General features: G+C 42.6%; 1 protein-coding gene across 4 annotated transcripts in view; it reads right to left on the bottom strand.

Annotated features, from left to right (window-relative positions):
• Positions 1 to 871: 871 nt before the first annotated feature.
• The window catches only part of LOC118368726 (protein phosphatase 3 catalytic subunit alpha), a 97,509-nt gene continuing 73,628 nt past the window's right edge, over positions 872 to 24,752 (bottom strand). Inside the window, exons 10-15 of one of the 4 annotated variants that reach the window (XM_035753076.2) lie at positions 22,033 to 22,104; positions 20,312 to 20,338; positions 14,633 to 14,717; positions 9,307 to 9,404; positions 6,754 to 6,783; positions 872 to 2,813 (exon numbers count right to left, since the gene is read on the bottom strand). In XM_035753076.2, the coding sequence (XP_035608969.1) occupies positions 2,623 to 2,813; positions 6,754 to 6,783; positions 9,307 to 9,404; positions 14,633 to 14,717; positions 20,312 to 20,338; positions 22,033 to 22,104 (503 nt within the window). In that variant the 3' untranslated portion in view covers positions 872 to 2,622. The remainder of the gene's footprint in view (positions 2,814 to 6,753; positions 6,784 to 9,306; positions 9,405 to 14,632; positions 14,718 to 20,311; positions 20,339 to 22,032; positions 22,105 to 24,752) is intronic. The other 3 variants (XM_035753079.2, XM_035753078.2, XM_035753080.2) reach the window with 3 other exon arrangements.

Here is a 24,752-nt window from a genome sequence, read left to right as displayed (position 1 = left end):
CCAAGGAGGTCTGGGAAGAGCAGCTGCCCCCCCTTCGCAGCATAGTAGAACATATGGATGAGGGAGAGGATGACTGCGATTTGGCCAATGGTGACAGAGCACATGGCCCAGGCGCAACGCGCCCAGGAGCGTATCTACAACCGGGGGGGCTAACCACGAGAGTTCCACCCAGGCGAGAAGGTCTTGGTGCTGATCCCTACAACGGAGAGTAAATTCCTGGCTACATGGCATGGCCCTGGCTACGACATCCTTGAGTGGGTAGGCGACGTCAATTACAAGGTCCGCCAAACAGGGCGGAGAAAACCCCTCCAGCTTCACCATGTGAACTTACTGAAGAAATGGCACAACGCCTTCATGGCACGCCGATGAAGCGGCCGGTCTTCATTTGATCGACTGTATCTTTGTCAAATAAGCACCAATCGGGGTCAAGTTAGCTCGATAGCCAATGAGCTTGGCTTTACGGGAGTATCCGGAAACCCTGTATATGTTGCAAATTGTAGGTGCTAACCTATTGTGACAGCATGCCTTTTCCTTTTGGACAAAAATTATAACAATATTCAGAGTTATGAAGTTATGAAAACTGGTTGTTTTGCAAATATTGAACTTATAATATGGCTACTAATAATGGAACAGCTACATCAAAGTCCCATTTACATCAAAAATTGAGATTTGGTTGTAAAAAGCAGAATTCTCCTTTAAGCCAAGTCTCTTATGTTCCAGTGACTAGAGAGATACATGCTTTTTGGGAGGCAGCTATGAAATCCAATTTATGAAATAAATAGTATGCTATATATAATAATTTATGAAGATCTCATTATGAATGTTTTGGCGTACACCATGTAATCATCATTAAAACATTTCCAAAAGTGTATATATTTAGGATGTAATACATTTTTTATTTTTTATGTTTACATTGACTTGAAATCTGAGAATAGGAATATACCACACACAAATAAACAGTTTCATTTAAGTTGAAATACATGCACATTTTTTATTAAACAGTAATATAAAATACTTTTTCATAGTTGAGTGCATGCTTCATCTGCCAACTGGTTTGAAGTTAAATTACAAAAGCAAGGCTTTATGTCGTGTAGTGAATTACTTGGGCACTTAAGCAGTTTAAAAAAAAACTATTTTTTTTGTTTTATCTTAAAGTATTAAGCAGTAACAAACCTGTAACTGATATACAAAGCAGAGTTCCAAATAATAATAATAATAACATTATTAATAATAGTAAATTACACTTTCTGTGGCACGTTTACAAAAGAGAACAAACATTTCTAACCCGTTATATGGCACTAACAGTTATCATGCATTTTGAGTTCCACATGTAACCACAAACCTCACAAGAATGGTCAAACATGCTAAATCTGACTGTGTGCACTTACAAGTGCATGTTAAAAATATGATTCCTTTTCCATCTCAGATAGTTAAATGTTTCAATTATAAAAGAAGTTGAAGGCATATAAAGCATTATCATGGTGTTAATTTAATGAATGCCGATATACGTTTCCAGTATATATTCACTAAGCGCACTACATTTAAAAACAGGCCTCCGTAGCCAAGGCATTCAATTCATTTATCCAATCCTTTGTTTCATTTTATAAAACATGCATAGGCAGACACTTTCAGTTGATTGTTTTTTTTTTTTTTACACAATATAGGTTCTTTATGTTTACTTTGTTCGCAATACTTTAAAAAGAGAAAAATTAACACTCACAGAATTCCAGCAAGCCACAATAAAATCTATATTCCCAAAAAACAACAAAAACATATTTGCAAATAATATATAAATGTAAATTCCAGTTATGAAACTCCCAAAAAATAGGTATTCATCACCAAGGTAATAATTTGCCATTTTCCAGAAATCTGGGTCAAAAGCACACACCAAATGAACCTGAGGTAAGCATAATCTGTACAAAACCATAAAACTTTAAATTTTTGGGGCATTTAAACAATGTTGCAACATTCTTTTTAAGACTGCCTAATTTATTTCAGAGCTATTTTATAAGAGTAGCAAAAAAAGTTATTAATAAATAGTCCTTACTTAATTTGTACACCCTTATATTTTTTAAAAACATGTTTTTTTTAATGTTTTGCCCTTTTTAGTGCTGTATTTTGTAAACGTACAATAGTTAGTAAGAAGTTACACAAAATGTCCATATCCAGTAAAACCGGGCTCTCCAACCCTGTTCCTGGAGAGCAACCGTCCTGTAGGTTTTCACTGCAACCCTAATCAAGCGTACCTGATTCTAATAATTAGCTGGTTGATAAGCTGAATCAGGTTATAGTAGTTACAACTGGGGTTGGAGCGAAAATCTACAGGTGGGTAGCTTTTCAGGAACAGGGTTGGAGAGCCCTGCAGTAAAATGAGCTAGGGGCTTTCATAAATTCTCTCTCTCTCGCTCTCTCTCTCTCGCTCTCTCTCGCTCTCTCTCTCTCACGCTCTCTCGCTCTCTCTCTCTCTCTCTCTCTCCCTCTCTCGTCTCAGAATCAAGCACGTCATCACCAGCTTCGAGGAGGCCAAGGGCCTGAAAAAGTGAACGAGCGATAACTTTCCGTAGTTCGACCCACCCTGGTCGCCACAGACTGCCACCACCAGCCGTGGTGGAGCGTGCCCCTTCACTGGATGTTGCTGCTGTCCTTGGCGTCTGTGCCATTGGTCTCCGAGGACAGAGCCTTGTTGAGGGAGTTGAGGCTGGCGTCTGAGGGGAGGCCGTCCCGCCTCGGGGGCATCCGCTCGTTGATGCGGTCCAGGCCCTTGGCCTCCGCAAAGCTGGTGATTTTGTGCTGGGGCGAGAAGCCCTTGATGGCTGGAGGATGGAGGGATGGAGAGGGGAAAATGGAGGGAATGGGTGATTTAGAGGAGAGAAGTAGAAAAGACATGTACAATATTTAATAAGGTTACTTATTTCTGGTTCAGAAGCACAATCAGTGTGCCTTTGGTTTTGTTCAGAGTCAATAATTAATAGTGATAGCAATCAAGTCATGTGATGACAAAATAATGAATTCCATACAACGAATAAAAATCCATTTGTCTGAAATGGTTGACTATATAAACCATTGCACTGAATGGAAAAATCCCTTGATGGTTGTTAGCATAGCAGAGGCTTAGTAGACCAACCCACAGAAACCACAGCATCGACATTTTAACAATATAGTTATTTGTGAGAAAAATATATTTCTATACTATGCTTCTCTCAATAGTATCACGCCAATGTGCATTTCATCTGCTTAGTGTTTTCCTAGAAACAACTACAGTAAGAATACAAGTTGTGTGAGTGTATTTATAAGTATGTATATAACTTAACTTCTTCATGCAGAGACATTTTGAACACTTAAATGATAAATTCTATCTATTTTTATTCTCATCTTGTAATATCATAGGTATGAGCCATCCCATGTAGTGTTCATTCTGCCTTTTGAAGACATTAGAGAAGTATAATACAATCAATATGAACAATTCATCAGAGTAAATGACAACACAATATCAACACCAATTACCATATTATCGTAATTATATAACCCGAAAGACAAATGGATTACATAATCCTACTGAAGAGGGTATGTCTGGTGCTGGAGGTAAATAGGTTTTCATTGTACCAGGAAATATTTACAAAAGTAAAAACACGGCTGATATATCACATAATTAACTCACAAGCAGAAAAGTATGTACACTCCTGGCCAAAGGTTTTAGAACACCTACTCATTCAAGGGTTTTTCTTTATTTTTACTATTTTCTACATTGTAGAATAATAATGAAGACATCAAACTATGAAATAACACATGGAATCATGTAGTAACCAAAAAAGTGTTAAACAAATCAAAATATATTTTATATTTAAGACTATTCAAATAGCCACCCTTTGCCTTGAAGACAGCTTTGCACACTCTTGGCATTCTCTCAACCAGCTTCACCTGGAATGCTTGTCCAACAGTCTTGAAGGAGTTCCCACATATGCCAAGCACTTGTTGGCTGCTTTTCCTTCACTCTGCAGTCCAACTCATCCCAAACCATCTCAATTTGGTTGAGGTCGGGGGATTGTGGAGGCCAGGTCATCTGATGCAGCGCTCCATCACTCTACTTCTTGGTCAAATAGCCCTTATACAGCCTGGAGGTGTGTTGGGTCATGGTCCTGTTGTAAGACAAAGGATAGTCCCACTAAGCGCAAACCAGATGGGATGGCGTATCGCTGCAGAAAGCTGTGGTAGCCAAGCTGCTTAAGTGTGCCTTGAATTCTAAATAAAATGACAGACAGTGTCACCAGCAAAGCACCCCCACACCATAACACTTTTTCCTCCATGCTTTACGGTGGGAAATACACATTTGGAGATCATCCATTCACCCACACCACGTCTCATAAAGATACGTCAGTTGGAACCAAAAATCTCAAATTTGGACCAAACCAAAGGACAAATTTCCACCGGTCTAATGTCCATTGCTCGTGTTTCTTGGCCCAAGCAAGTCTCTTCTTCTTATTTGTGTCCTTTAGGTTTCCATGCAGCAATTCAACCATGAAGGACTGATTCACAGTCTCCTCTGAAAGTTGACATTGAGATGTGTCTGTTACTTGAACTCTGCAAACCATTTATTTGGGCTGCAATTTCTGAGGCTGGTAACTCTAAATTAACTTATCTTCTGCAGCAGAGGTAACTCTGGGTCGTCCACTCCTGTGGCGGTCCTCATGAGAGCCAGTTTCATCATAGCACTTGATGGTTTTTGCGACTGCACTTGAAGAAACTTTCAACGTTCTTGAAATGTTCCATATTGATTGACCTTCATGTCTTAAAGTAATGATGGACTGTTGTTTCTCTTTGCTTATTCGAGCTGTTCTTGCCATAATATGGATTTGGTATTTTACCAAATAGGGCTATCTTCTGTGTACCCCCCCCCCCCACCTTGTCACAACACAACTGATAGGCTCAAACACATTAAAAAGCAAATACATTCAACAAATTAACTTTTAAGAAGGCACACCTGTTAATTGAAATGCATTCCAGGTGACTACCTCAAGAAGTTGGTTGAGATAATGCCAAGAGTGTGCAAAGCTGTCAACAAGGCATAGGGTGGCTATTTGATGAATCTCAAATATAAAATAGATTTTGATTTGTTTAACACTTTTTTGGTTACTACATGATTCCATATGTGTTATTTCATAGTTTTGATGTCTTCACTATTATTCTACAGTGTAGAAAATAGCAAAAATAAAGAAAAACCCTTGAATGAGTAGGTGTTCTAAAACATTTGACCAGTAGTGTATGTAAGTCAATTATGAGATGAAATGAAGTATTTTGGGGAAAATACATGTGCAAATTATTCAGTGTGAAAGTAAACGTGGAAGTAAATAGTGTAAAAAATAAAAGAAAAAGAAACTGTAAAAACAACATTTTGCAACTGATGCTCTATCAAAAAATAAACCTGAAGATACTTGACTGCATATTTCAAAAAGGCACAATTGAAAACACCTGAGGACCCCCAGGACCAGACCACCCCACCACTGTACTACACAAACAAAACAAAAGGACCAAGGAAATGGAAAAGACAAAAATGAATGGAAAATAGAGAGTGGGGCCCACATACACTGAAACATACAGTATACCACAGAAAAAGTACTACAACAGTGAGACTACGCTCACATGCATAGACACTACTACAAAAGGTACTTGTTGCTAACCACTTGTTAAGCCTGCTCAGAACATGCAACAAATTACTAAGGGACAAGGGGGCTATAATGGTAGTCAGCAGTTACATTTTCAGGATATCCTTTTTCTGGATCAGAACAATTTGGGAGGAATTAGCGATATTATTAAATTATGGGTGTGGAGAGAGGGGGCTGATGGGTCTTGCAGTTTGTGTTGCTGCATAGTACAGGTCAGACACAGGTTATTAGCAGCTCAACAAAGAGAACAGGACACAGCAGGCCCACAGAGGAACCACATGGAAAAATAAGCTAAAAGAGTCTCGTCACTGATGCACGTCATCCTCTAGGGGGCGCTTATGAGGAGTCGCTGAACAATTCCAACTTAAATAGCAGCTAGCTAGCAAATCGCTATTTAGTGCGTAGTTGAGCTTGTTCTTTGTTGCGAGGCTTTGTTTGCCCATTTTCTTTTTGGAGTTGGAGGCCAATTTGGCTTTCAAAGCCTCTGTTGGAAAAGCAAATTTTGTTCTGATTTGTTTCTATCTCACGTATATTAGTGCCAAGACAAAGCACAACTGTATTAGTTGTTTCAAAGGGGGACAATCAGATCGGTCTTTTATAGGAAGACTGAGTGGGTGGATGAGTTGGTGTAGGGGCATGGTGGCGTTGTATGAAGTCACAGGTGTGACATAATATCCTGCTGAGTGCTGTTGTTTTTCAGACAAACGTATGAGTGGACACTACTTAGTGGAGGGGATACTGCAAAACAATGTACATACAGACTAAGCTGAAAACCTTGTCGGTGGGATGGAGGGGAGGGTGGCTATATCCTAGCAGGTGAAAAGAAAAGTAATGCATTTAATGCTATCTGCCTAGTATGATCTTTGTTCAACAGTGATATGATCTTTGTTCCCCTTTGAAACAAGTGTGGCTTTTCTGTACTCTCCCCCCTCTTTTTTTGGGGGGGGGGGGGTAATTATTATGCCACAAATTGTTAGCTCAAACACCCAACACACTCTGTAACAAGCTACGGCGAGATGGATGAAAACGCAGCAGGCGGGGGCCCCTGTCTATTGCGGTAAGAAGCAACAGAGAGGGCCGCCGGCCTAGTTACCTTCGTCTGCCTCAATAGCCTCAATAGTAGCTGAAGAGAAGAAGACGGGGGTTGCAAAACGAATGAGAAGAAGGGTGACCAGCGAGGAATTCATTTGGTTTTTTCCCCAGGAACCGGTCAATGAGCAGCAAAAAGAGAGAGCCAATGCAAAGACAACAATGTTAAAAACAAAAAAAACTCCCTGTGTTTTTTGGACAGAGGACACTCATGGGAGGAGGAGCAGGAATCAAGCGGGTGTGTTAAGACAGACAAAGAAGGAAGGGGGTAGTTAACCAAAAAGGTGACAGACAGAATGGAGCCAGTCAAATACCCATTGTACACAAATGTGTGGTGCGCTGGTATTTTGAGCTTGGTAAAAACGGCACCCGTGTTTGACAAAGGGACAAGAAGCGGTGCTGGACGGCTATAGAAAATGGATGCCGGGGGTGCCGTGACAAGTAGGACTGGAGAGGGTTGATGATTATCAAAGGGGTGAATGAGAATATCTGTCTGATGTATCCTCACTCCACAAACTACACACTGGAGCAGGGTTGGGGGGGTGACATATGATCGGTGGTTCAACAGGAGTTAGGCTACAGTACATGTCGACGTGTGAGTGAGAACAGAAACAACTCTGCCAAAGTCATAAATGCGGCTGCAGCTGAACAACCGAGCTCAGGTAAAAGAAAAGAGGAATGATCTCGGGAAACATAGGCTACAAGCTATCATGAACTGTAGCGCAGCCGCGTCTTTTGACACGAACCGCCGAAAGAGCAGATGCACCTTTAAAAAAACACACCGTGGGAATATTTTGATGCACTTACCACTTACCGTACAAATCCTTCTGTTCTATAGCAATACTTATCATCAAACACTTATCACCAGAAATACGGAAATGACTCTGTACTCAGGGGGTGCGCACAGAGAAAAAGAAATGGGCTCGGGTGGGACTGCAAATGATACTTAGCGGCTACAGCTCTACAACTTGAACAGGTCGATGTGGCTATGGAGGTACGATACATAATGCACAAGAGCGATGTACACACACAGGAAAGCTACAAGGAGGTCCAAAAGAAACCAAGTGGTTGATGGATTGCACAACATTGCGGTAGAAGCACATTGGAGACTGTCTGAACAATAGGAGCCTATGGCGAGCTGTGATTCTACCAATGCTGCGACAGAAAATCTCTTTGAACGTCACTCTGCCTCCCAACATGGCTCCTCCTCGCTACTGCATCTCCAGTGGATGGCTTTGGCCCATCGTTGCATCACTGGGAACTACTGTACATGGTTGCCCCTATGCAGTCGGAATCAACAGTGTGTGTGTGTGTGTGTGTGTGTGTGTGTGTGTGTGTGTGTGTGTGTGTGTGTGTGTGTGTGTGTGTGTGTGTGTGTGTGTGTGTGTGTGTGTGAGAGAGATAGAGTTATAGACTACTGTTTATAAGGCAAACATGTAGCATTTCTGTGGTAAACTTCGGGAGAAGTGAACCCAGAAATAGATGTCGACGGTTCAGAGCAGTAGAGGATCGAAAACATGACTTAAATTCACTGTAGGCCTAAAACAACTGATGGAGGAGACTTAAACTGACCAAGAGAACCAAAGAGAGGAGAATGAAGTTCTTTGGATTTCTGCCTTGTTTGTGGGTGACAAGGTAGATAATATGTATCCCCTTTCATACACGGTTGTTTATGTCAATTCCAATTCATCCTTTGCATCTTACTCGGTACCTAGCCTTCCCTGACATCTTAAAAATCACTTCAAATTTGTCAAATCAAAGGACATGATTTTGTTCTATTTAAAATAAATTAAAATTCTAAATTGTCTATGTTATAGCCTGATTCCGTCGGTAGATTATTCAATTCCACTTGTCACCTTTGGAAGAAATGTCTTCCCTGTGGAAAAGCATCTTATAATGCTAGTCTGTCACGTAACGGAGATCGATCGATCGTCTGTTTTTGGGAGTGTTTGGAATTCAACATGGGAGGGTGAATTCTACAATATTCTCACAAAACACTGCTGACACAATACTTGCACAACAGATTATACCTGTGGTTTCTAGGGAAAGAGGAGAAAGAAGAAGACAGAGACAATATTTGAGATATAACCAGTAGATTTCAGAGAGGAAGGTGGAGAGGGGGTAAGGAAAGCAAGACAGCATTAAAAGAGACAATGGTGAAAAACTTCTAACATTTTATGACGGTATTATCTAAAACCAACATCAGAGAAAGGGGCCACGCTTTGCAGTACTTAGATATGAGCTTATTCTAGGGTAACCTTGCTGCAGTAATGCTTATATTGACTACAGATAGTTACATTGTATTTCCCACTGCTGCAACTGTGTTCTATGACATAAAAGTCGTAAAGAAATATACTGGGTTTAAGAGAAAATGCCCTGAGAGAAAAAAAAATGGTGAAATAAGTATCAGGTATCTGTTTGTCTTTGAGGTAGATGCGTTGCTAATTAAATATTTGTATAAGTGTGTATTGATGGGGGCGGAACACGGTGGCCTGGGGAGTGTGAGGGGTGTTGTGGGCTAGGCATGGAGGTCCAGGGTGTGTGTTGTGCGGCGTACCATTCTGGAGCTTCTCCTTGCCTCCGGACAGCACTCCACTGGGCAGCATGCCGGTGGGGGTCAGCCCTTTCAGTGTCAACACACTCTCACTCTCCTCCCTGCAGGGACAACAAACAAAGAAATGGAACTGGATTCAACTAACCATGAAGCTGTTTATTAGCTCAATGTTTATGAAAGTTAATGCTCCTATTCCTTCACCTGTATAAAATGACAATCATCCATGAATTTTCTCAGCGTTCAGTCTCTTGACTGCGATGATTCAGGATGTTGTTTTTGAATTGCTTGTTTTTTTGCTGTTGTTGTTGCTTGACATCACTTTGAAATGCCTTTATTTAATGAATAGTGCTATAAAAGTTTAATAAATTATTATTATTATCTATTGGGAGTTGAACCAGGAAGTGAGAGGTTAAACAGAAAAAGGAGCACCGAACAGGAAGAGTTGAGACACAAGAAGAGCTTTTCACTATTTCAAAAGTAACTGTCCGGTGTTTCAAGATTTCTATGAAATATGACCTATAATTAATAAACATTTGAGTGAAATAGTTTCCCATACAAAAAATGGTAATTAAGTTGTTTAAAAAGCAGATTTCCTGAGTTTGAATGTTGTAAGCGTGCCCCAACAACAGAATGGTGTGGGCGTATACCAGTGATTCAAAATATTCCTTTGAGTAGACCGCTGATTGGCCAGCTCAGCCAATGAGCCAACATGACATCATGTTTGAAACAGTCTGTTTGAGATACAAGTTTGAGGTGTTTCTTCTCCAATTTAGGCTCTGGCCATAAATACGTGCATAGGATGAGTCAACAACAGAATATTACCTTTTAAAAGTGAGAATTTCACTGGACAGTTACGTTAAGAGATAATTGGGGACGAGGTTGGTCGACGCGCCATGCCAAAAATAAGTCTTAAATCAAATACAGCATACGTTAATTAGTAATACATAAAGAATTTTGTCCCATGATAAAAGGTTTTCAATGAAGCCTAATTCAATTCAAATCAAATCCAATTGTATTTGTCACATGCGCCAAATACAACCTTAACGTGAAATGCTTACTTACAAGCCCTTAACCAACAATGCAGTTCAAGAAGTAGTGACTATGCATAGATAATAAACAGCGAGTAGCAGCAGTATGAAAACAAAAGGGGGGAGTAATCGATGTAAACAGTCCGGGTGGCCATTTGATTAGTTTAGTTGTTCAGTAGTCTTATGGCTTGGAGGTGGAAGCTGTTAAGGAGCCTTTTGGTCCTAGACTTGGCACTCCGGCACCATTTGCCGCGCGGTAGCAGAGAGAACAGTCTATGACCTGGGTGACTGGAGTCTTGGACAATTTGTTGGGCCTTCCTCTGACACCACCTAGTATATACAGTTGTTGTCGGAAGTTTACATACACCTTAGCCAAATACATTTTAAACGCAGTTTTTCACAATTCCTGACATTTAGTCCCGTAAAAAAATCCCTGTCTAAGGTCAGTTAGGATCAACACTTTATTTTAAGAATGTGAGAATGATTTAGTTCAGCTTTTATTTTCTTCATCACATTCCCAGTGGGTCAGAAGTTTACATGCACTCAATGAGATTTTGGTAGCATTGCCTTTAAAATGTTTACCTTGAATCAAACGTGTCGGGTAGCCTCCGCAAGCTTCCCACAATAAATTGGGTGAATTTTGGCCCATTCCTCCTGACAGGGCTGGTATAACTGAATTAGGTTTCTAGGCCTCCTTGCTCACACATGCTTTTTCAGTTCTGCCCACACATTTTCTGTAGGATTGAGGTCAGGGCATTATGATGGCCACTCCAATACCTTGACTTTGTTGTCCTTAAGCCAATTTTCCACAACTTTGGAAGTATGCTTGGGGTCATTGTCCATTTGGAAGACACATTTGTGACCAAGCTTTAACTTCCTGACTGATGTCTTGAGATGCTGCTTCAATAGATCCACATAATTTTCCGTCCTCATGATGCCATCTATTGTGTGAAGTGCACCAGTCCCCCGTGCAGCAAAGCACCCCCACAACATGATGCTGCCACCCCCGTGCTTCACGGTTGGGATGGTGTTCTTCAGCCTTCAAGCCTCCACCTATTCCTTCAAAACATAACGATGGTCATTATGGCCAAACAGTTCTATTTTTCCTTCACCAGACCAGAGGACATTTCTTTGTTCCCATGTGCATTTCCAAACCGTAGTCTGGCTTTTTTATGGCGGTTTTGGAGCAGTGGCTTCTTCCTTGCTGAGCGGCCTTTCAGGTTATGTCGATAAGGGACTCATTTTACTGTGGATATAGATACTTTTGTACCCATTTCCTCCAGCATCTTCACAAGGTCCTTTGCTGTTGTTCTGGGATTGATTTGCACTTTTCACACCAAAGTACGTTCACCTCTAGGAGACAGAACGCGTCTCCTTCCTGAGCGGTATGCCGGATGTGTGGTCCCATTGTGTTTATACTTGGTACTATTGTTTGTACATATGAATATGGTAACTTCCGGCGTTTGCAAATTGCTCCCAAGGATGAACCAGACTTGTGGAGGTCTACCATTTTTTTCTCTGAGGTCTTGGCTAATTTATTTTTATTTTCCCATGATGTCAAGCAAAGAGGCACTGAGTTTTAAGGTAGGCCTTGAAATACATACACAAGTACACCTCCAATTGACACAAATTATGTCAATTAGCCTGTGTCAGAAGCTTCTAAAGCCATGCCATCATTTTCTGGAATTTTCCAAGCTGTTTAAAGGCATAGTCAACTTAGTGTATGTAAACTTCTGACCCACTGGAATTGTGATACAGTGAATTATAAGTGAAATAATCTGTCTGTAAACAATTGTTGGAAAAGTCACTTGTGTCATGCATAAAGTAGATGTCCTAACCGACTTGCCCAAACTATAGTTTGTTAACAAGACATTTGTGGAGTGGTTGAAAAACGGGTTTTAATGACTCCAACATAAGTTTATGTAAACTTCCGACTTCACCTGTGGGTCCTGGATGTCAGGAAGCTTGGCCCCAGTGATGGTAGTGCGTACGGCCCAGTACCTCTGTAGCGCCATCCCGGTCAGATGCTGAGCAGTTGCCATACCAGGCGGTAATGCAACCGGTCAGGATGCTCTCGTTGGTGCAGCTTTAGAACATTTTGAGGATCTGGGGACCCATGCCAAATCTTTTCAGTCTCCTAAGGGGGAAGAGGTGTTGTCGTGCCCTCTTCACAACTGTCTTGGTGTGTTTGGACCATGATAGTTTGTTGGTGAGGTTGACAACAAGGAACTTGAAACTCTCGAACCACTCCACTTCTGTCCCGTCGATGTTAATGGAGGCGTGTTCAGCCAGTCCACGATCAGCTCCTATGTCTTGCTCACATTGAAAGGTTGTTGTTACTGACCTCCTCCCTATAGGCTGTCTCATCGTTGTCAGTAATCAGGACAACCATTGTTGTGTCATCAGCAAACTCAATGATGGGTGAACAGGGAGTGCAGAGGGGATTAAGCACGCACCCCTGAGGGGCCCCAGTGTTGTTGCAGATGTGTTGTTGCCTAACCTTACCCCCTGGGGGGGCGGCCCGTCAGGATGTCCAGGATTCAGTTGCAGAGGGAGGTGTTTAGTCCCAGGATCCTTAGCTTAGTGATGAGCTTTGTTGGCACTATGGTGTTGAACGCTGATCTGTAGTCAATGAACAGAATTCTCACGTAGGTGTTTCTTTTGTCCAGGTGGGAAAGAGCAGTGTGGAGTGTGATTGAGATTGCGTCATCTGTGGATCTGTTGGGTTGGTATGCAAATTGGAGTGGGTCTAGGGTTTCTGGCATGATGGTGTTGATGGGAGCCATGACCAGCCTTTCAAAGCATTTCATGGCTACCGACGTGAGTGCTACGGGGCGGTAATCACTTAGGCAGGTTACCTTTGCTATTATGGGCACAGGGACTATGGTGGTCTGTTTAAAACATATAGGTATTACAGACTCGGCCAGGGAGAGGTTGAAAATGTCAGTGAAGATACTTGCCAGTTGGTCCATACATGCTTTGAGTGCATGTCCTGGTAATCCTTCCACGGCTTTGTAAATGTTGACCTGTTTAAAGGTCTTGCTCACATCGGCTTCGGAGAGCGTGATCACACAGTTGTCCGGAACAGCTGGAGCTCTCATGCATGCTTCAGTATTTCATGCCTCAAAGCAAGCATAAAAGGCATTTAGCTCGTCTGGTAGGCTTCTAGATGTGAGTTTGAACTTTCAAATAGCTATCCTGTCAAGTACAATATGCTGACTTCTGCCTACGATCATGTAACTGGGCACATATTATAAAATACATAAACATACAAGTATTCAGACCCCTTGACTTTTTCCACATTATGTTATGTTACAGCTTTATTCTAAAATTGATTCAATAGTTTTTGGGCTCTGGCTGGGCCACTCAAGGACATTCAGAGACTTGTTCCGAAGCCACTCCTGCGTTGTCTTGGCCGTGTGCTTGGAGTCATTGTCACATTGGAAGGTGCACCTTCACCCCAGTCTGAGGTACTGAGCGCTCTGGAGCAGGTTTTCATCAAAGATCGCTCTGTACCTTGCTCCGTTCATCTTTCCCTCCATCCTGACTAGTCTCCCAGTCACTGCTGCTGAAAAACATCCCCACAGCATGATTCTGCCACCACCATACTTCACCATAGGGATGGTGCTAGATTTCCTCCAGACGTGACGCTTGGCATTCAGGCCAAAGAGTTCCATCTTGGTTTCATCAAACCATGATCTGAGAGTCTTTAGGTGCCTTTTGATAAACTCCAAGCGGGCTGTCATGTGCCTTTTACTGAGGACTGGCTTCTGCCTGGCCACTCTACCGTAAAAGCCTAATTGGTGGAGTGCTGCAGAGATGGTTGTCCTTCTGGACAATCTCCACAGAGGGACTCTGGAGCTCATCTCCACAGAGGGACTCTGGAGCTCTGTCAGAGTGACCATCTGGTTCCTGGTCATCTCCCTGACCAAGGCCCTTCTCCCCCCATTGCTCAGTTTAGCTGGGTGGCCAGTTCTAGGAAGTCTTGGTGTTTCCAAACTTATACCATTTAAGAATGATGGAGGCCACTGCGTTCTTGGGGACCTTCAATGCTGCAATGTTTTTTTGGTATTACTTCCCCAGATCTGTGCCTCGACACAATGAGTCTCATAGCAAAAGGTCTGAATACTTATGTAAATAAAGGTAACTTTTTTTCTTGCTTTGTCATAATGGGATATTGTATGTGGATTGATTAATTCATTTAATCAATTTAAGAATAAGGCTGAATACTTTCCCGAATGCACTGTAGATAGACAGGAACTGCACACCTAGACATGCATCGTGGAAATCCCAATAAATACCTGAGGACAGAGAATACCCTGGCCATCTTGCCAATGGCACGGATCTTGTTCCGGATTACTTCCTTGCGTGCAGAGGCTGTGGCACCTAAAAGACACAAACACACAGACACGCACACGCACACACACACACAAACAAACACACACACACACAGTTGTCAGGGTCAGACAGTCAGGCCGTTTCCAACCATCACTGCTTATCTGGGGCATTTTCTTTAAGGTGTCTTCACTACCATACATGAGCTGGTAAAGCCAAGCACTAAGTTGTGTTTTTTGTCTACGTACAGCGGGGAGAACAAGTATTTGATATAGTGCCGATTTTGCAGGTTTTCCTACTTACAAGGCATGTACATGTCTGTAATTTTTTATCATAGGTACACTTCAACTGTGAGAGACAGAATCTAAAACAAAAATCCAGAAAATCACATTGTATGATTTTTAAGTAGTTCATTTGCATTTTATTGCATGACACAAGTATTTGATACATCAGAAAAGCTGAACTTAATATTTGGTACAGAAACCTTTGTTTGCAATTACAGAGATCATACATTTCCTGTAGTTCTTGACCAGGTTTGCACACACTGCAGCAGGGATTTTGGCCTTCTCCAGATCCTTCAGGTTTCGGGGCTGCCGCTGGGCAATACGGACTTTCAGCTCCCTCTAAAGATTTTCTATTGGGTTCAGGTCTGGAGACTGGCTAGGCCACTCAAGGACCTTGAGATGCTTCTTACGGAGCCACTTCTTAGTTGCCCTGGCGGTGTGTTTCAGGATGTTGTCATGCTGGAAGACCCAGCCACGACCCATCTTCAATGCTCATACTGAGGGAAGGAGGTTGTTGGCCAAGATCTCGCGATACATGGCCCCATTCATCCTCCCCTCAATACGGTGCAGTCGTCCTGTCCCCTTTTCAGAAAAGCATCCCCAAAGAATGACGTTTCCACCTCCATGCTTCACCGTTGGGATGGTGTTCTTGGGGTTGTACTCATCCTTCTTCTTCCTCCAAACACGGCGAGTGGAGTTTAGACCAAAAAGCTCTATTTTTGTCTCATCAGACCACATGACCTTCTCCCATTCCTCCTCTGGATCATCCAGATGGTCATTGGCAAACTTCAGACGGGCCTGGACATGCGTTGGCTTGAGCAGGGGGACCTAGCGTGCGCTGCAGGATTTTAATCCATGACGGCGTAGTGTGTTACTAATGGTTTTCTTTGAGACTGTGGTCCCAGCTCTCTTCAGGTCATTTACCAGGTCCTGCCGTGTAGTTCTGGCCTGATCCCTCACCTTCCTCATGATCATTGATGCCCCATGAGGTGAGATCTTGCATGGAGCCCCAGACCGAGGGTGATTGACCGTCATCTTGAACTTCTTCCATTTTCTAATAATTGCGCCAACAGTTGTTGCCTTCTCACCAAGCTGCTTGCCTATTGTCCTGTAGCCCATCCCAGCCTTGTGCAGGTCTACAATTTTATCCCTGGTGTCCTTATACAGCTCTCTGGTCTTGGTCATTGTGGAGAGGTTGGAGTCTGTGTGTGGACAGATGTCCTTTATACAGGTAACGAGTTCAAACAGGTGCAGTTAATACAGGTAATGAGTGGTGAACAGGAGGGGTTCTTAAAGAAAAACTAACAGGTGTGTGAGAGACGGAATTCTTACTGGTTGATAGGTGATCAAATACTTATGTCATGCAATAAAATGCAAATTAATTACTTAAAAATCATACAATGTGATTCCGTCTCTCTCAGTTGAAGTGTACCTATGATAAAAATGACAGACCTCTACATGCTTTGTAAGTAGGAAAACCTGCAGAATCGGCAGTGTATCAAATACGTGTTCTCCCCACTGTGTGTGTGTGAGTGACTACTACTGATAGAAAGGAATCCTACCATAAATGTTTATGTAACATTTATTGGACACTTGAATCATTGAGCAGATGTTTTTAGCACAGGAGTCATTTATAGTAAATGTGGGCCTCACAACAAAATCATTCCACATAAGACAATTATAGCACATCAACATACAGGTGGAGTGTGAGAGATGGAAATTAACGCGAGTGCTTAGAAATATATGGAGAGAGAGAGAGTATGCAGAGAACAGTGAAAGACTCTAGTAGAGTGTGTTCCTTTGAACGGACCAATATGGGGAGTATTGAGTATCCCTGCGCATGGGTGATGTCTTTTCTTGTTAATAAGATATACACTGAACAAAAATATAGTCGCAGTTCATATAAGGAAACAAATCATAAAAAATAAATTCATTCGGCCTTAATTTGTGGATTTCAAATGACTGGGAATACAGATATGCATCTGTTGGTCACAGATAACTTTTAAAAAAGGTAGTGGCGTGGATCCGAAAACCTGTCAGTGTCTGGTGTGACTGCCATTTTCCTCGTCCAGCGTGACACATCTCCTTCACATAGAGTTGATCAATTAGGCTGTTGATTGTGGCCCGTGGAATGCTGTCGCACTCCTCTTCAATGGCTATGTGAAGTTGCTGGATATTGGTGGGAACTGCAACACACTGTCGCTCAATGTCGATCCAGAACATCCCAAACATGCTCAATGGGGGACATGTCTGGTGAGTATGCAGGCCATGGAAGAACTGGGACATTTCAGCTTCCAGGAATTGTGTACAGATCCTTGCGACATGGGGCCATGCATTATCATGCTGAACCATGGTGATTGCGGGCAGATGAATGGCACGACAATGGGCCTCAGGATCCCGACACGGTATCTCTGTGCATTCAAATTGCCATAGATAAAATGCAATTGTGTTCGTTGTCAGTAGCTTATGCTTGCCCATACCATAACCCCACCGCCACCATGGGGTGAACTGCTCACCCACACGACGTCACACACGCTGTCTACTCTTCTCCAGTGTGGCAGTGGTCATTGAAGGTGAGCATTTGCCCATTGAAGAAGTTGGTTACAACGCCGAATAGCAGTCAGGTCAAGACCCTGATGAGCACGACGAACAAGCTGATGAGCTTCCATGAGACGGTTTCTGACAGTTTGTGCAGACATTCTTTGGTTGTGCAAACCCACCAGTTTCATCAGCTGTCCGGTTGGCTGGTTTCAGACGATCCCCCAGGTGAAGAAGTCGAATGTGGAGGTCCTGGGCTGGCGTGGTTACACATGTTCTGTGGTTGTGAGGCCGGTTGGACGTACTGCCAAATTCTCTCAAATTACATTGGAGGCAGTTTATGGTAAATAAATGGATCTGGCAACAGCTCTGGTGGACATTCCTGCAGTCAGCATGGCAACTGCACACTCCCTCAAAACTTGAGACATCTGTGGCATTGTGTTGTGTGAATAAAACTGCACGTTTTAGGAACTCCCGAGTGGAGCAGTGGTCTAAGGCACTGCATCGCAGTGCTGTGCCACTAGAGTTTCTGCGTTCGAGTCCAGGCTCTGTAGCAGCCGGCCGCGACTGAGAGACCCATGGGTCGCACAATTTGCCCAGCATCGCCTGCGTGAGGGGAAGGTGTGGCTGGTACAGATGTCCTTGTCCCATCGCACACTAGCGACTCCTGTGGCGGGCTGGGCGCAGTGCACACTGACTCGGTCGCCAGGTGCACAGTGTTTCTTCCGACACATTGGTGCGGCTGGCTTCCGGGTTAAGCGGGCATTGTGTCAAGAAGCAATGGGGTTTGGCTGGGTCGTGTTTTGGAGGACGCACGGCTCTTGACATTCGCCTCTCCCGAGTCCGTACGGGAGTTGCAGCAATGGGACAAGACTGTAACTATCAATTGGATACCATGAAATTGGGGAAAAAATGGGTAAAATGTAAAATAATAATAACTGCTCATTTGTGGCCTTTAATTGTCTCCAGCACAAAGTGCATCTGTGTAATGATCATGCTGTTTAATCAGCTTCTTAATATGTCACACCTGTCAGGTGGATGGAGTATCTTTGCAAAAGAGAAATGCTCACTGCCAGGGATGTAAACAAATTTGTGCACACAATGTTTGAGAAATAAGTTCTTTCTGTGTATGGAAAATTTCTGGGATCTTTTATTTAATCTCATGAAACATGGGTCCAACACTTTACATGTTGCGTTTAGATTTTTGTTCAGTATAGCTAGCTAGATGTTTGGGCACAAAGAATGGTCTATATCAGTGGTCACCAACCTTTTCTGAGTCAAGATTACTTTCTGAGTTTTTATTGCATGACTTTTAAAAAACGTAAGCCGATGCAACATTAACCAATTAAAAACAGTTCTGTAGCGATGAGGTTTGTGCAATAAGCTTTAGGCCCAATACATTATCGCTGCATATTGGCTACACTTGAATTGCCCTGCCAATGTTGTTCTTCTCTGACCATTTTGAAATTATATTTCTAAACGTTAGGTATATGATCAAACTGGTAATACATCATTTGTTGTATTACTTGTGAGGCACAACTGAGTGAGCATATTAATTCGCTTTTTATACTGGATTGATGGCCTGCATCTGATAGTCAGTCTGAGCAGAGGGAGGGAGCACCGGTGAGGCTGACTCTCACCCGACTCACCGTCCCTCCTCTCTCCCGCCCTCCTCTGAGAAAAGGGGACACCGTCTTTCAGCTGATGGCGAAACTTAAGTCGCACTGCATTACTTCTGCCTCATGCACCAATTCATGCTGTTACTCCTATGATCAGAGAAAGTTCAATATTCCTTGATATTAAAAAAGACAAGTTGCAAATAATAACAATGCAAGCTTGTTGAAATGCGCATGTTATAGCTTCTAAAACTGTTGAAAAAAGTTGTGACAGTGCTGAATAACACCGTAAACACGAACTTACTCATAAAAACAGCAGTTCTTTTGTGTATTCGTTGAGTCTCTCTCTAGTCGTGGTTTTAAAAGTTTTGAAATATCACATGATCAACTTTTCTGTACGTTCGGGGCTTCTTTTTACAGTCCATGGCACAAGGAAACTGTGCAGATACAGTGATCTGAGCTATCTGATTGGCCAGGGTTAGGCCTATAGGTGCACTTGATTTGCTTTCTGGGCCTGACCGGTAAGAGTTCTACTTTCACACACATAAAATGTTTCAAAATGAAAACACTTTGCCTTCCCAGCGCTAGGGCTTCTGAATGAAGTGCACCTACCGTCAACAGTGTGAAACGAAAATAGGAACGCTTGGCTTTATCGTTGGGTTTTTTACAGAAATGTTTGGTGATTGACTAGGAATGGCTTGGAGATCGACCAGTCGATCGTGATCGACCGGTTGGTGACCACTGGTCTATATGGTGTGTTAGGACTGACAACACTACACTGTTTCTATCGAAGCTATAGGCTAGCTTTAATTCAATCAAGTGCGGATAACCGTACTGCAGGAAAGCTATGTTTAAGTTAACCATATTAAAACCAACACACCATGCAAGCTGTTTAACACGCAAAACTATACCTCTCCGTTAAAAAAACAACGGTATAGTGTCGACATTCTGAGTGAACCTACAGCACAGTTTATCTGCGATTGATTGAATTGGGGTGTATGTCTGTCATTTTTTAAAATTAGATCAACACATTTGACATTTTGACTGATCAATATCAACATCCGTAACCAAACTGAGCATAAATGTTACAACACATTTATGTATCGTGTTAGTCATTTGGTTCCCAAAGTGCATGTGCCTCTGTGCAAGCACCACCAAAAAAAAAAAAAGGTATATTGGCACATGACAGTAGAGCTGAGGGTTGTACCTTTCTTGGGGGCATATATTAGATGTCCTTCTCAAGAACACCCCCAGAAGAGAAAAGAAAAGATGACAGATCAGTGGATGGACGGCTGAAGAATTACAGAAAAAAGCGAATGAGGAGGACAATGAAGAGGAAGAGGTGGAGAGGAGAGAGAAAAGAGGCAGCATAAAGAAAAGCAATGGATTATTTCAACAAAACTCTGGAAGAACAGAAAAGAAGGAGGACACATTAAATGAGGTTAAAGGTGTGAAATAATCACAGCACCGGGGAGAAAGAGAGAGAGGGCGAGAAATGAAAGAGAGACAGAATGAGAGTGAGACAGAGATGAAGAGAAAGAGGGATACATGAGAGAGCGAGAGAGAAGAGAAACAGAAATACATAATGCAGAGAACATGAACGCCGACACAATGGATATTAAACTATTGAAGAAAGTCATTTAAGAAAATAAAATGAGGAAATGATGAGATGCTAGCGACTAGGTCACCGGGGTTGTAAGTGACTACGGAGTGTCTGTCAACGAGTAACGTTAGGGTCAAGGGTTAGAATCCATGTTCTACACCACACCACTTCCGGCCATACAGGAACAGGATATGACCTAAGCATTCCTTCCCCCTCACTATAGACTTATGGTGACGTGTGTGACTTGGAGTATCTAAAGGGCTTTTCTAGGAATGGGTGTTCCAAACCATCTCTACCGAGAGAATGCCTCTGGCCATTATGTTGTACAATGGAGCCTGCTAGTGTTAAATGGAACCCAATTGAATGAGCTGTAAGATAAGGAATGAATGGAATGAGAAATCAGGAGGCACTGAATACCAGGAACACGGTGTGTTCCACCCATAGATACGCAACCTGAATAGAATTGTGGCACGTGTTGACTTTTGTAACAAACTGTGTTACATAGTAGCTGATAGCTACCATTAGGATAAAAAGGCGTGCAAATCCATGCGAGCATCTTGCACTGTGATGTTCTACTGCGGCTCCAAAGAAAGCAAATGTAAAATGTACACTTGTGGAGCTGATGAATGTTCCATCGGTCGAGGCTGCCCTCTAGTGGAAGTCTAGTCAAACACCGAGAGACACAACCCCATAATGATCTTGGTCCTTCCATGCCCAATTCCCCATTCTCCGTTACTATACAGTCGCTCCCTTCCACTCATTTAATTCCCCATATTCATTTCACCATCCCAAGGGTCATGTCATTAGCAAAGCCATTTGCATACTTATCAATGGTTGAGAGTGGAGCTGAGAAAGAGGAGCTGAGAAAGTGGAGCTGAGAAAGTGGAGCTGAGAAAGTGGAGCTGAGAAAGTGGAGCTGAGAGAGTGGAGCTGAGAGAGTGGAGCTGAGAAAGTGGAGCTGAGAAAGTGGAGCTGAGAAAGTGGAGCTGAGAAAGTGGAGCTGAGAAAGTGGAGCACCTGCATGTAAAAAGGAGGAAGGGAATTGGGTGTGTCTAAAGTGTCGTGGCAACGAGGGCACACCATCCTGTGAACCAGGGAATGCAACTTTGGTTTTATAAGTGGGGGGTCATAACTTGTTTTTTATTTTTGTTATCCAGGCCGATAAACACTCCAAACAGTCTCCTCGACCGCTTGAAGGTGTACGCATGGTCCTAAAGCCACACCGTCGCCTCGTTTTGTATCACACTCCAATGATATAACTGGAGGGGGAGAATAAAAATGTAATTTCAGTGAAAGTTGCTCCCCTGCTGTGAACACAGACTTACCATCGATCTCTTCGTCAGTCGTCAGCTCATCATTGGAGCAGATGCTTAACACATTGACCAGCATCTCAGTGACTGCAGAGAGAGAGAGAGAGAGAGAGAGAGTTCTCAGCAAAAAAACAAATTGGTTTTCTACCCAAACACAGAACAGCAGACCGCATACACATTACACATGTTCATAAACCAGCATGTTCATCAGAAAAACTGAGGGAAAGTATTGCATGATTTGTTGATTTTAATAATGTTTTTGATTCCATTTGGCATGATGGATTACATTGCATTTGTAAAGTATTCAGACCCCTTGACTTTTTCCACATTTTGTTACGTTACAGCCTTATTCTAAAATTGATGAAATAGCTTTTTTTCGTCATCAATCTACACACAATACTCCATAATGACAAAGAAAAAACAGGTTTTTAGAAGGTTTTGCAAGTTTTTTTACAAATAAAACCCCCATAAATATCACATTTACATAAGTATTCAGATCCTTTACTCAGTACTTTGTTGAAGCACTTTTGGCAGCGAATACAGCCTCGAGTCTTCTTGGGTATGATGCTACAGGCTTGGCACACCTGTATTTGGGGAGGTTCTCCCATTCTTCTCTGCAGATCCTCTCAAGCTCTGCCAGGTTGGATGGGGAGCGTCGTTGCACAGCTATTTTCAGCTCTCCAGAGATGTTTGATAGGGTTCAAGTCCGGGCTCTGGCTGGGCCACTCAAGGACATTCAGAGACTTGTCTCGAAGCCACTCCTGCATTGTCTTGGCCGTGTGCTTATGATCGTTGTCCTGTTGAATGGTGAACCTTTGCCCAGTCTGAGTGCTCTGGAGCAGGTTTTCATCAAGGATCGCTCTGTACTTTGCTCCATTCATCTTTCCCTTGATCCTGATTAGTCTCTCAGTCCCTGCCTCTGAAAAACATCCCAACAGCATGATGCTGCCACCACCATGCTTCACCGTAGGGATGGATGCCAGGTTTCCTCCAGATGTGACGCTTGTCCAAAGAGTTCAATCTTGGTTTCATCAGACCAGAAAATCTAGAGAATCTTGTTTCTAATGGTCCAAGCAAGCTGTCATGTGCCTTTTACTGAGGACTGGTTCTGTCTGGCCAGACTACCACAAAGGCCTGATTGGTGAAGTTCTGCAGAGATGGTTGTCCTTCTGGAAGTTTCTCTCATCTCTACAGAGGAACTCTGGAACTCCGTCAGGGTGACCATCGGGTTCTTGGTCACCTCCTTGACCAAGGACCCCCCCCCCGATTACTCAGTCTGGCCGGATGGCCAGCTCTAGGAAGAGTCTTGGTGGTTCCAAACTTCTTCCATTTAAGAATGATGGAGGCCAATGTGTTCTTGGGGACCTTCAATGCGTTAGAAATGTTTTGGTACCCTTCCCCAGATCTGTGCCTCGACACAATCCTGTCTCCAAGTTCCTTAGACCTCATGGCTTGGTTTTTGCTCTGACATGCACTGTCAAAAGCGGGACCTTATATAAACAGGTGTGTGCCTTTCCAAATCATGTTCAATCAATTGAATTGTCCAATCAATTGAATCTCAATGATGATCATTGGAAACAGAATGTACCTGAGCTCAATTTGAAGCAAAGGGTCTGAATACTTATGTAAATAAGGTATTTCTTCTTTTTATTTTTAATAAATTTGCTAAAATGTTTTTAAAAACTGTTTTGCTTGTCATTATGGGGTATTGTGTGTAGATTGATGAAAGCAATTATATTTAATCCATTTTAGAATGGGGCTATAACGTAACAAAACGTGGAAAAAGTCAAGGGGTCTGATTACTTTCCAAATGCACCTTCTTTTTTTGCTGTGGTATCGTTTTAGTATTGTTTTGATATCGAGAATCGTGATGGTATCGAGTTTGTGATACTAAACCTGGTATCAGTATTGAGGTCCAAATTCTAGCATCGTGACAATACTGACACAGAGTAACTAAATCTGTACGAGTAAGAAGTGATGCTTATTATTATTGTTATTATTGTTGTTATTGTTGCAGTGATTATTTTTCCAAATGGTAATGGTAGGGGGTAGTAGGGGTAATGATTTTAGTTTAATGGTGGAGGTGGTAGTGGTGGTAGTAGGGGTAATGATTTTAGTTTAATGGTGGTAGTAGTAGTGGTGGTAGTAGGGGTAATGGTAGTAGTTTAATGGTGGAGGTGGTAGTGGTGGTAGTAGGGGTAATGATTTTAATTTAATGGTGGTAGTAGTAGTGGTGGTAGTAGGGGTAATGGTAGTAGTTTAATGGTGGAGGTGGTAGTGGTGGTAGTAGGGGTAATGGTTGTAGTTTAATGGTGGTAGTAGTAGTGGTGGTAGTAGGGGTAATGGTAGTAGTTTAATGGTGGTAGTGGTAGTGGTGGTAGTAGGGGTAATGGTAGTAGTTTAATGGTGGTGGTGGTAGTGGTGGTAGTAGGGGTAATGGTAGTAGTTTAATGGTGGTAGTAGGGGTAATGGTAGTAGTTTAATGGTGGTGGTGGTAGTGGTGGTAGTAGGGGTAATGGTAGTAGTTTAATGGTGGTAGTTAGTGGTGGTAGTGGTGGAAGTAGGGGTAATGGTAGTAGTTTAATGGTGGTAGTGGTAGTGGTGGTAGTAGGGGTAATGGTAGTAGTTTAATGGTGGTAGTGGTGGTAGTAGGGGTAATGGTAGTAGTTTAATGGTGGTTGTGTTAGTGGTGGTAGTAGTTGTAGTAATGATGATGGTCGTGGTAGTAGTAATAT

This window comes from Oncorhynchus keta, chromosome 35 (genome assembly GCF_023373465.1).
Source record: "Oncorhynchus keta strain PuntledgeMale-10-30-2019 chromosome 35, Oket_V2, whole genome shotgun sequence".
Lineage (NCBI taxonomy): Eukaryota > Metazoa > Chordata > Actinopteri > Salmoniformes > Salmonidae > Oncorhynchus > Oncorhynchus keta.
Note: the sequence above shows the minus strand (reverse complement) of the source record. Positions and strands in the feature narration are given on the sequence as shown.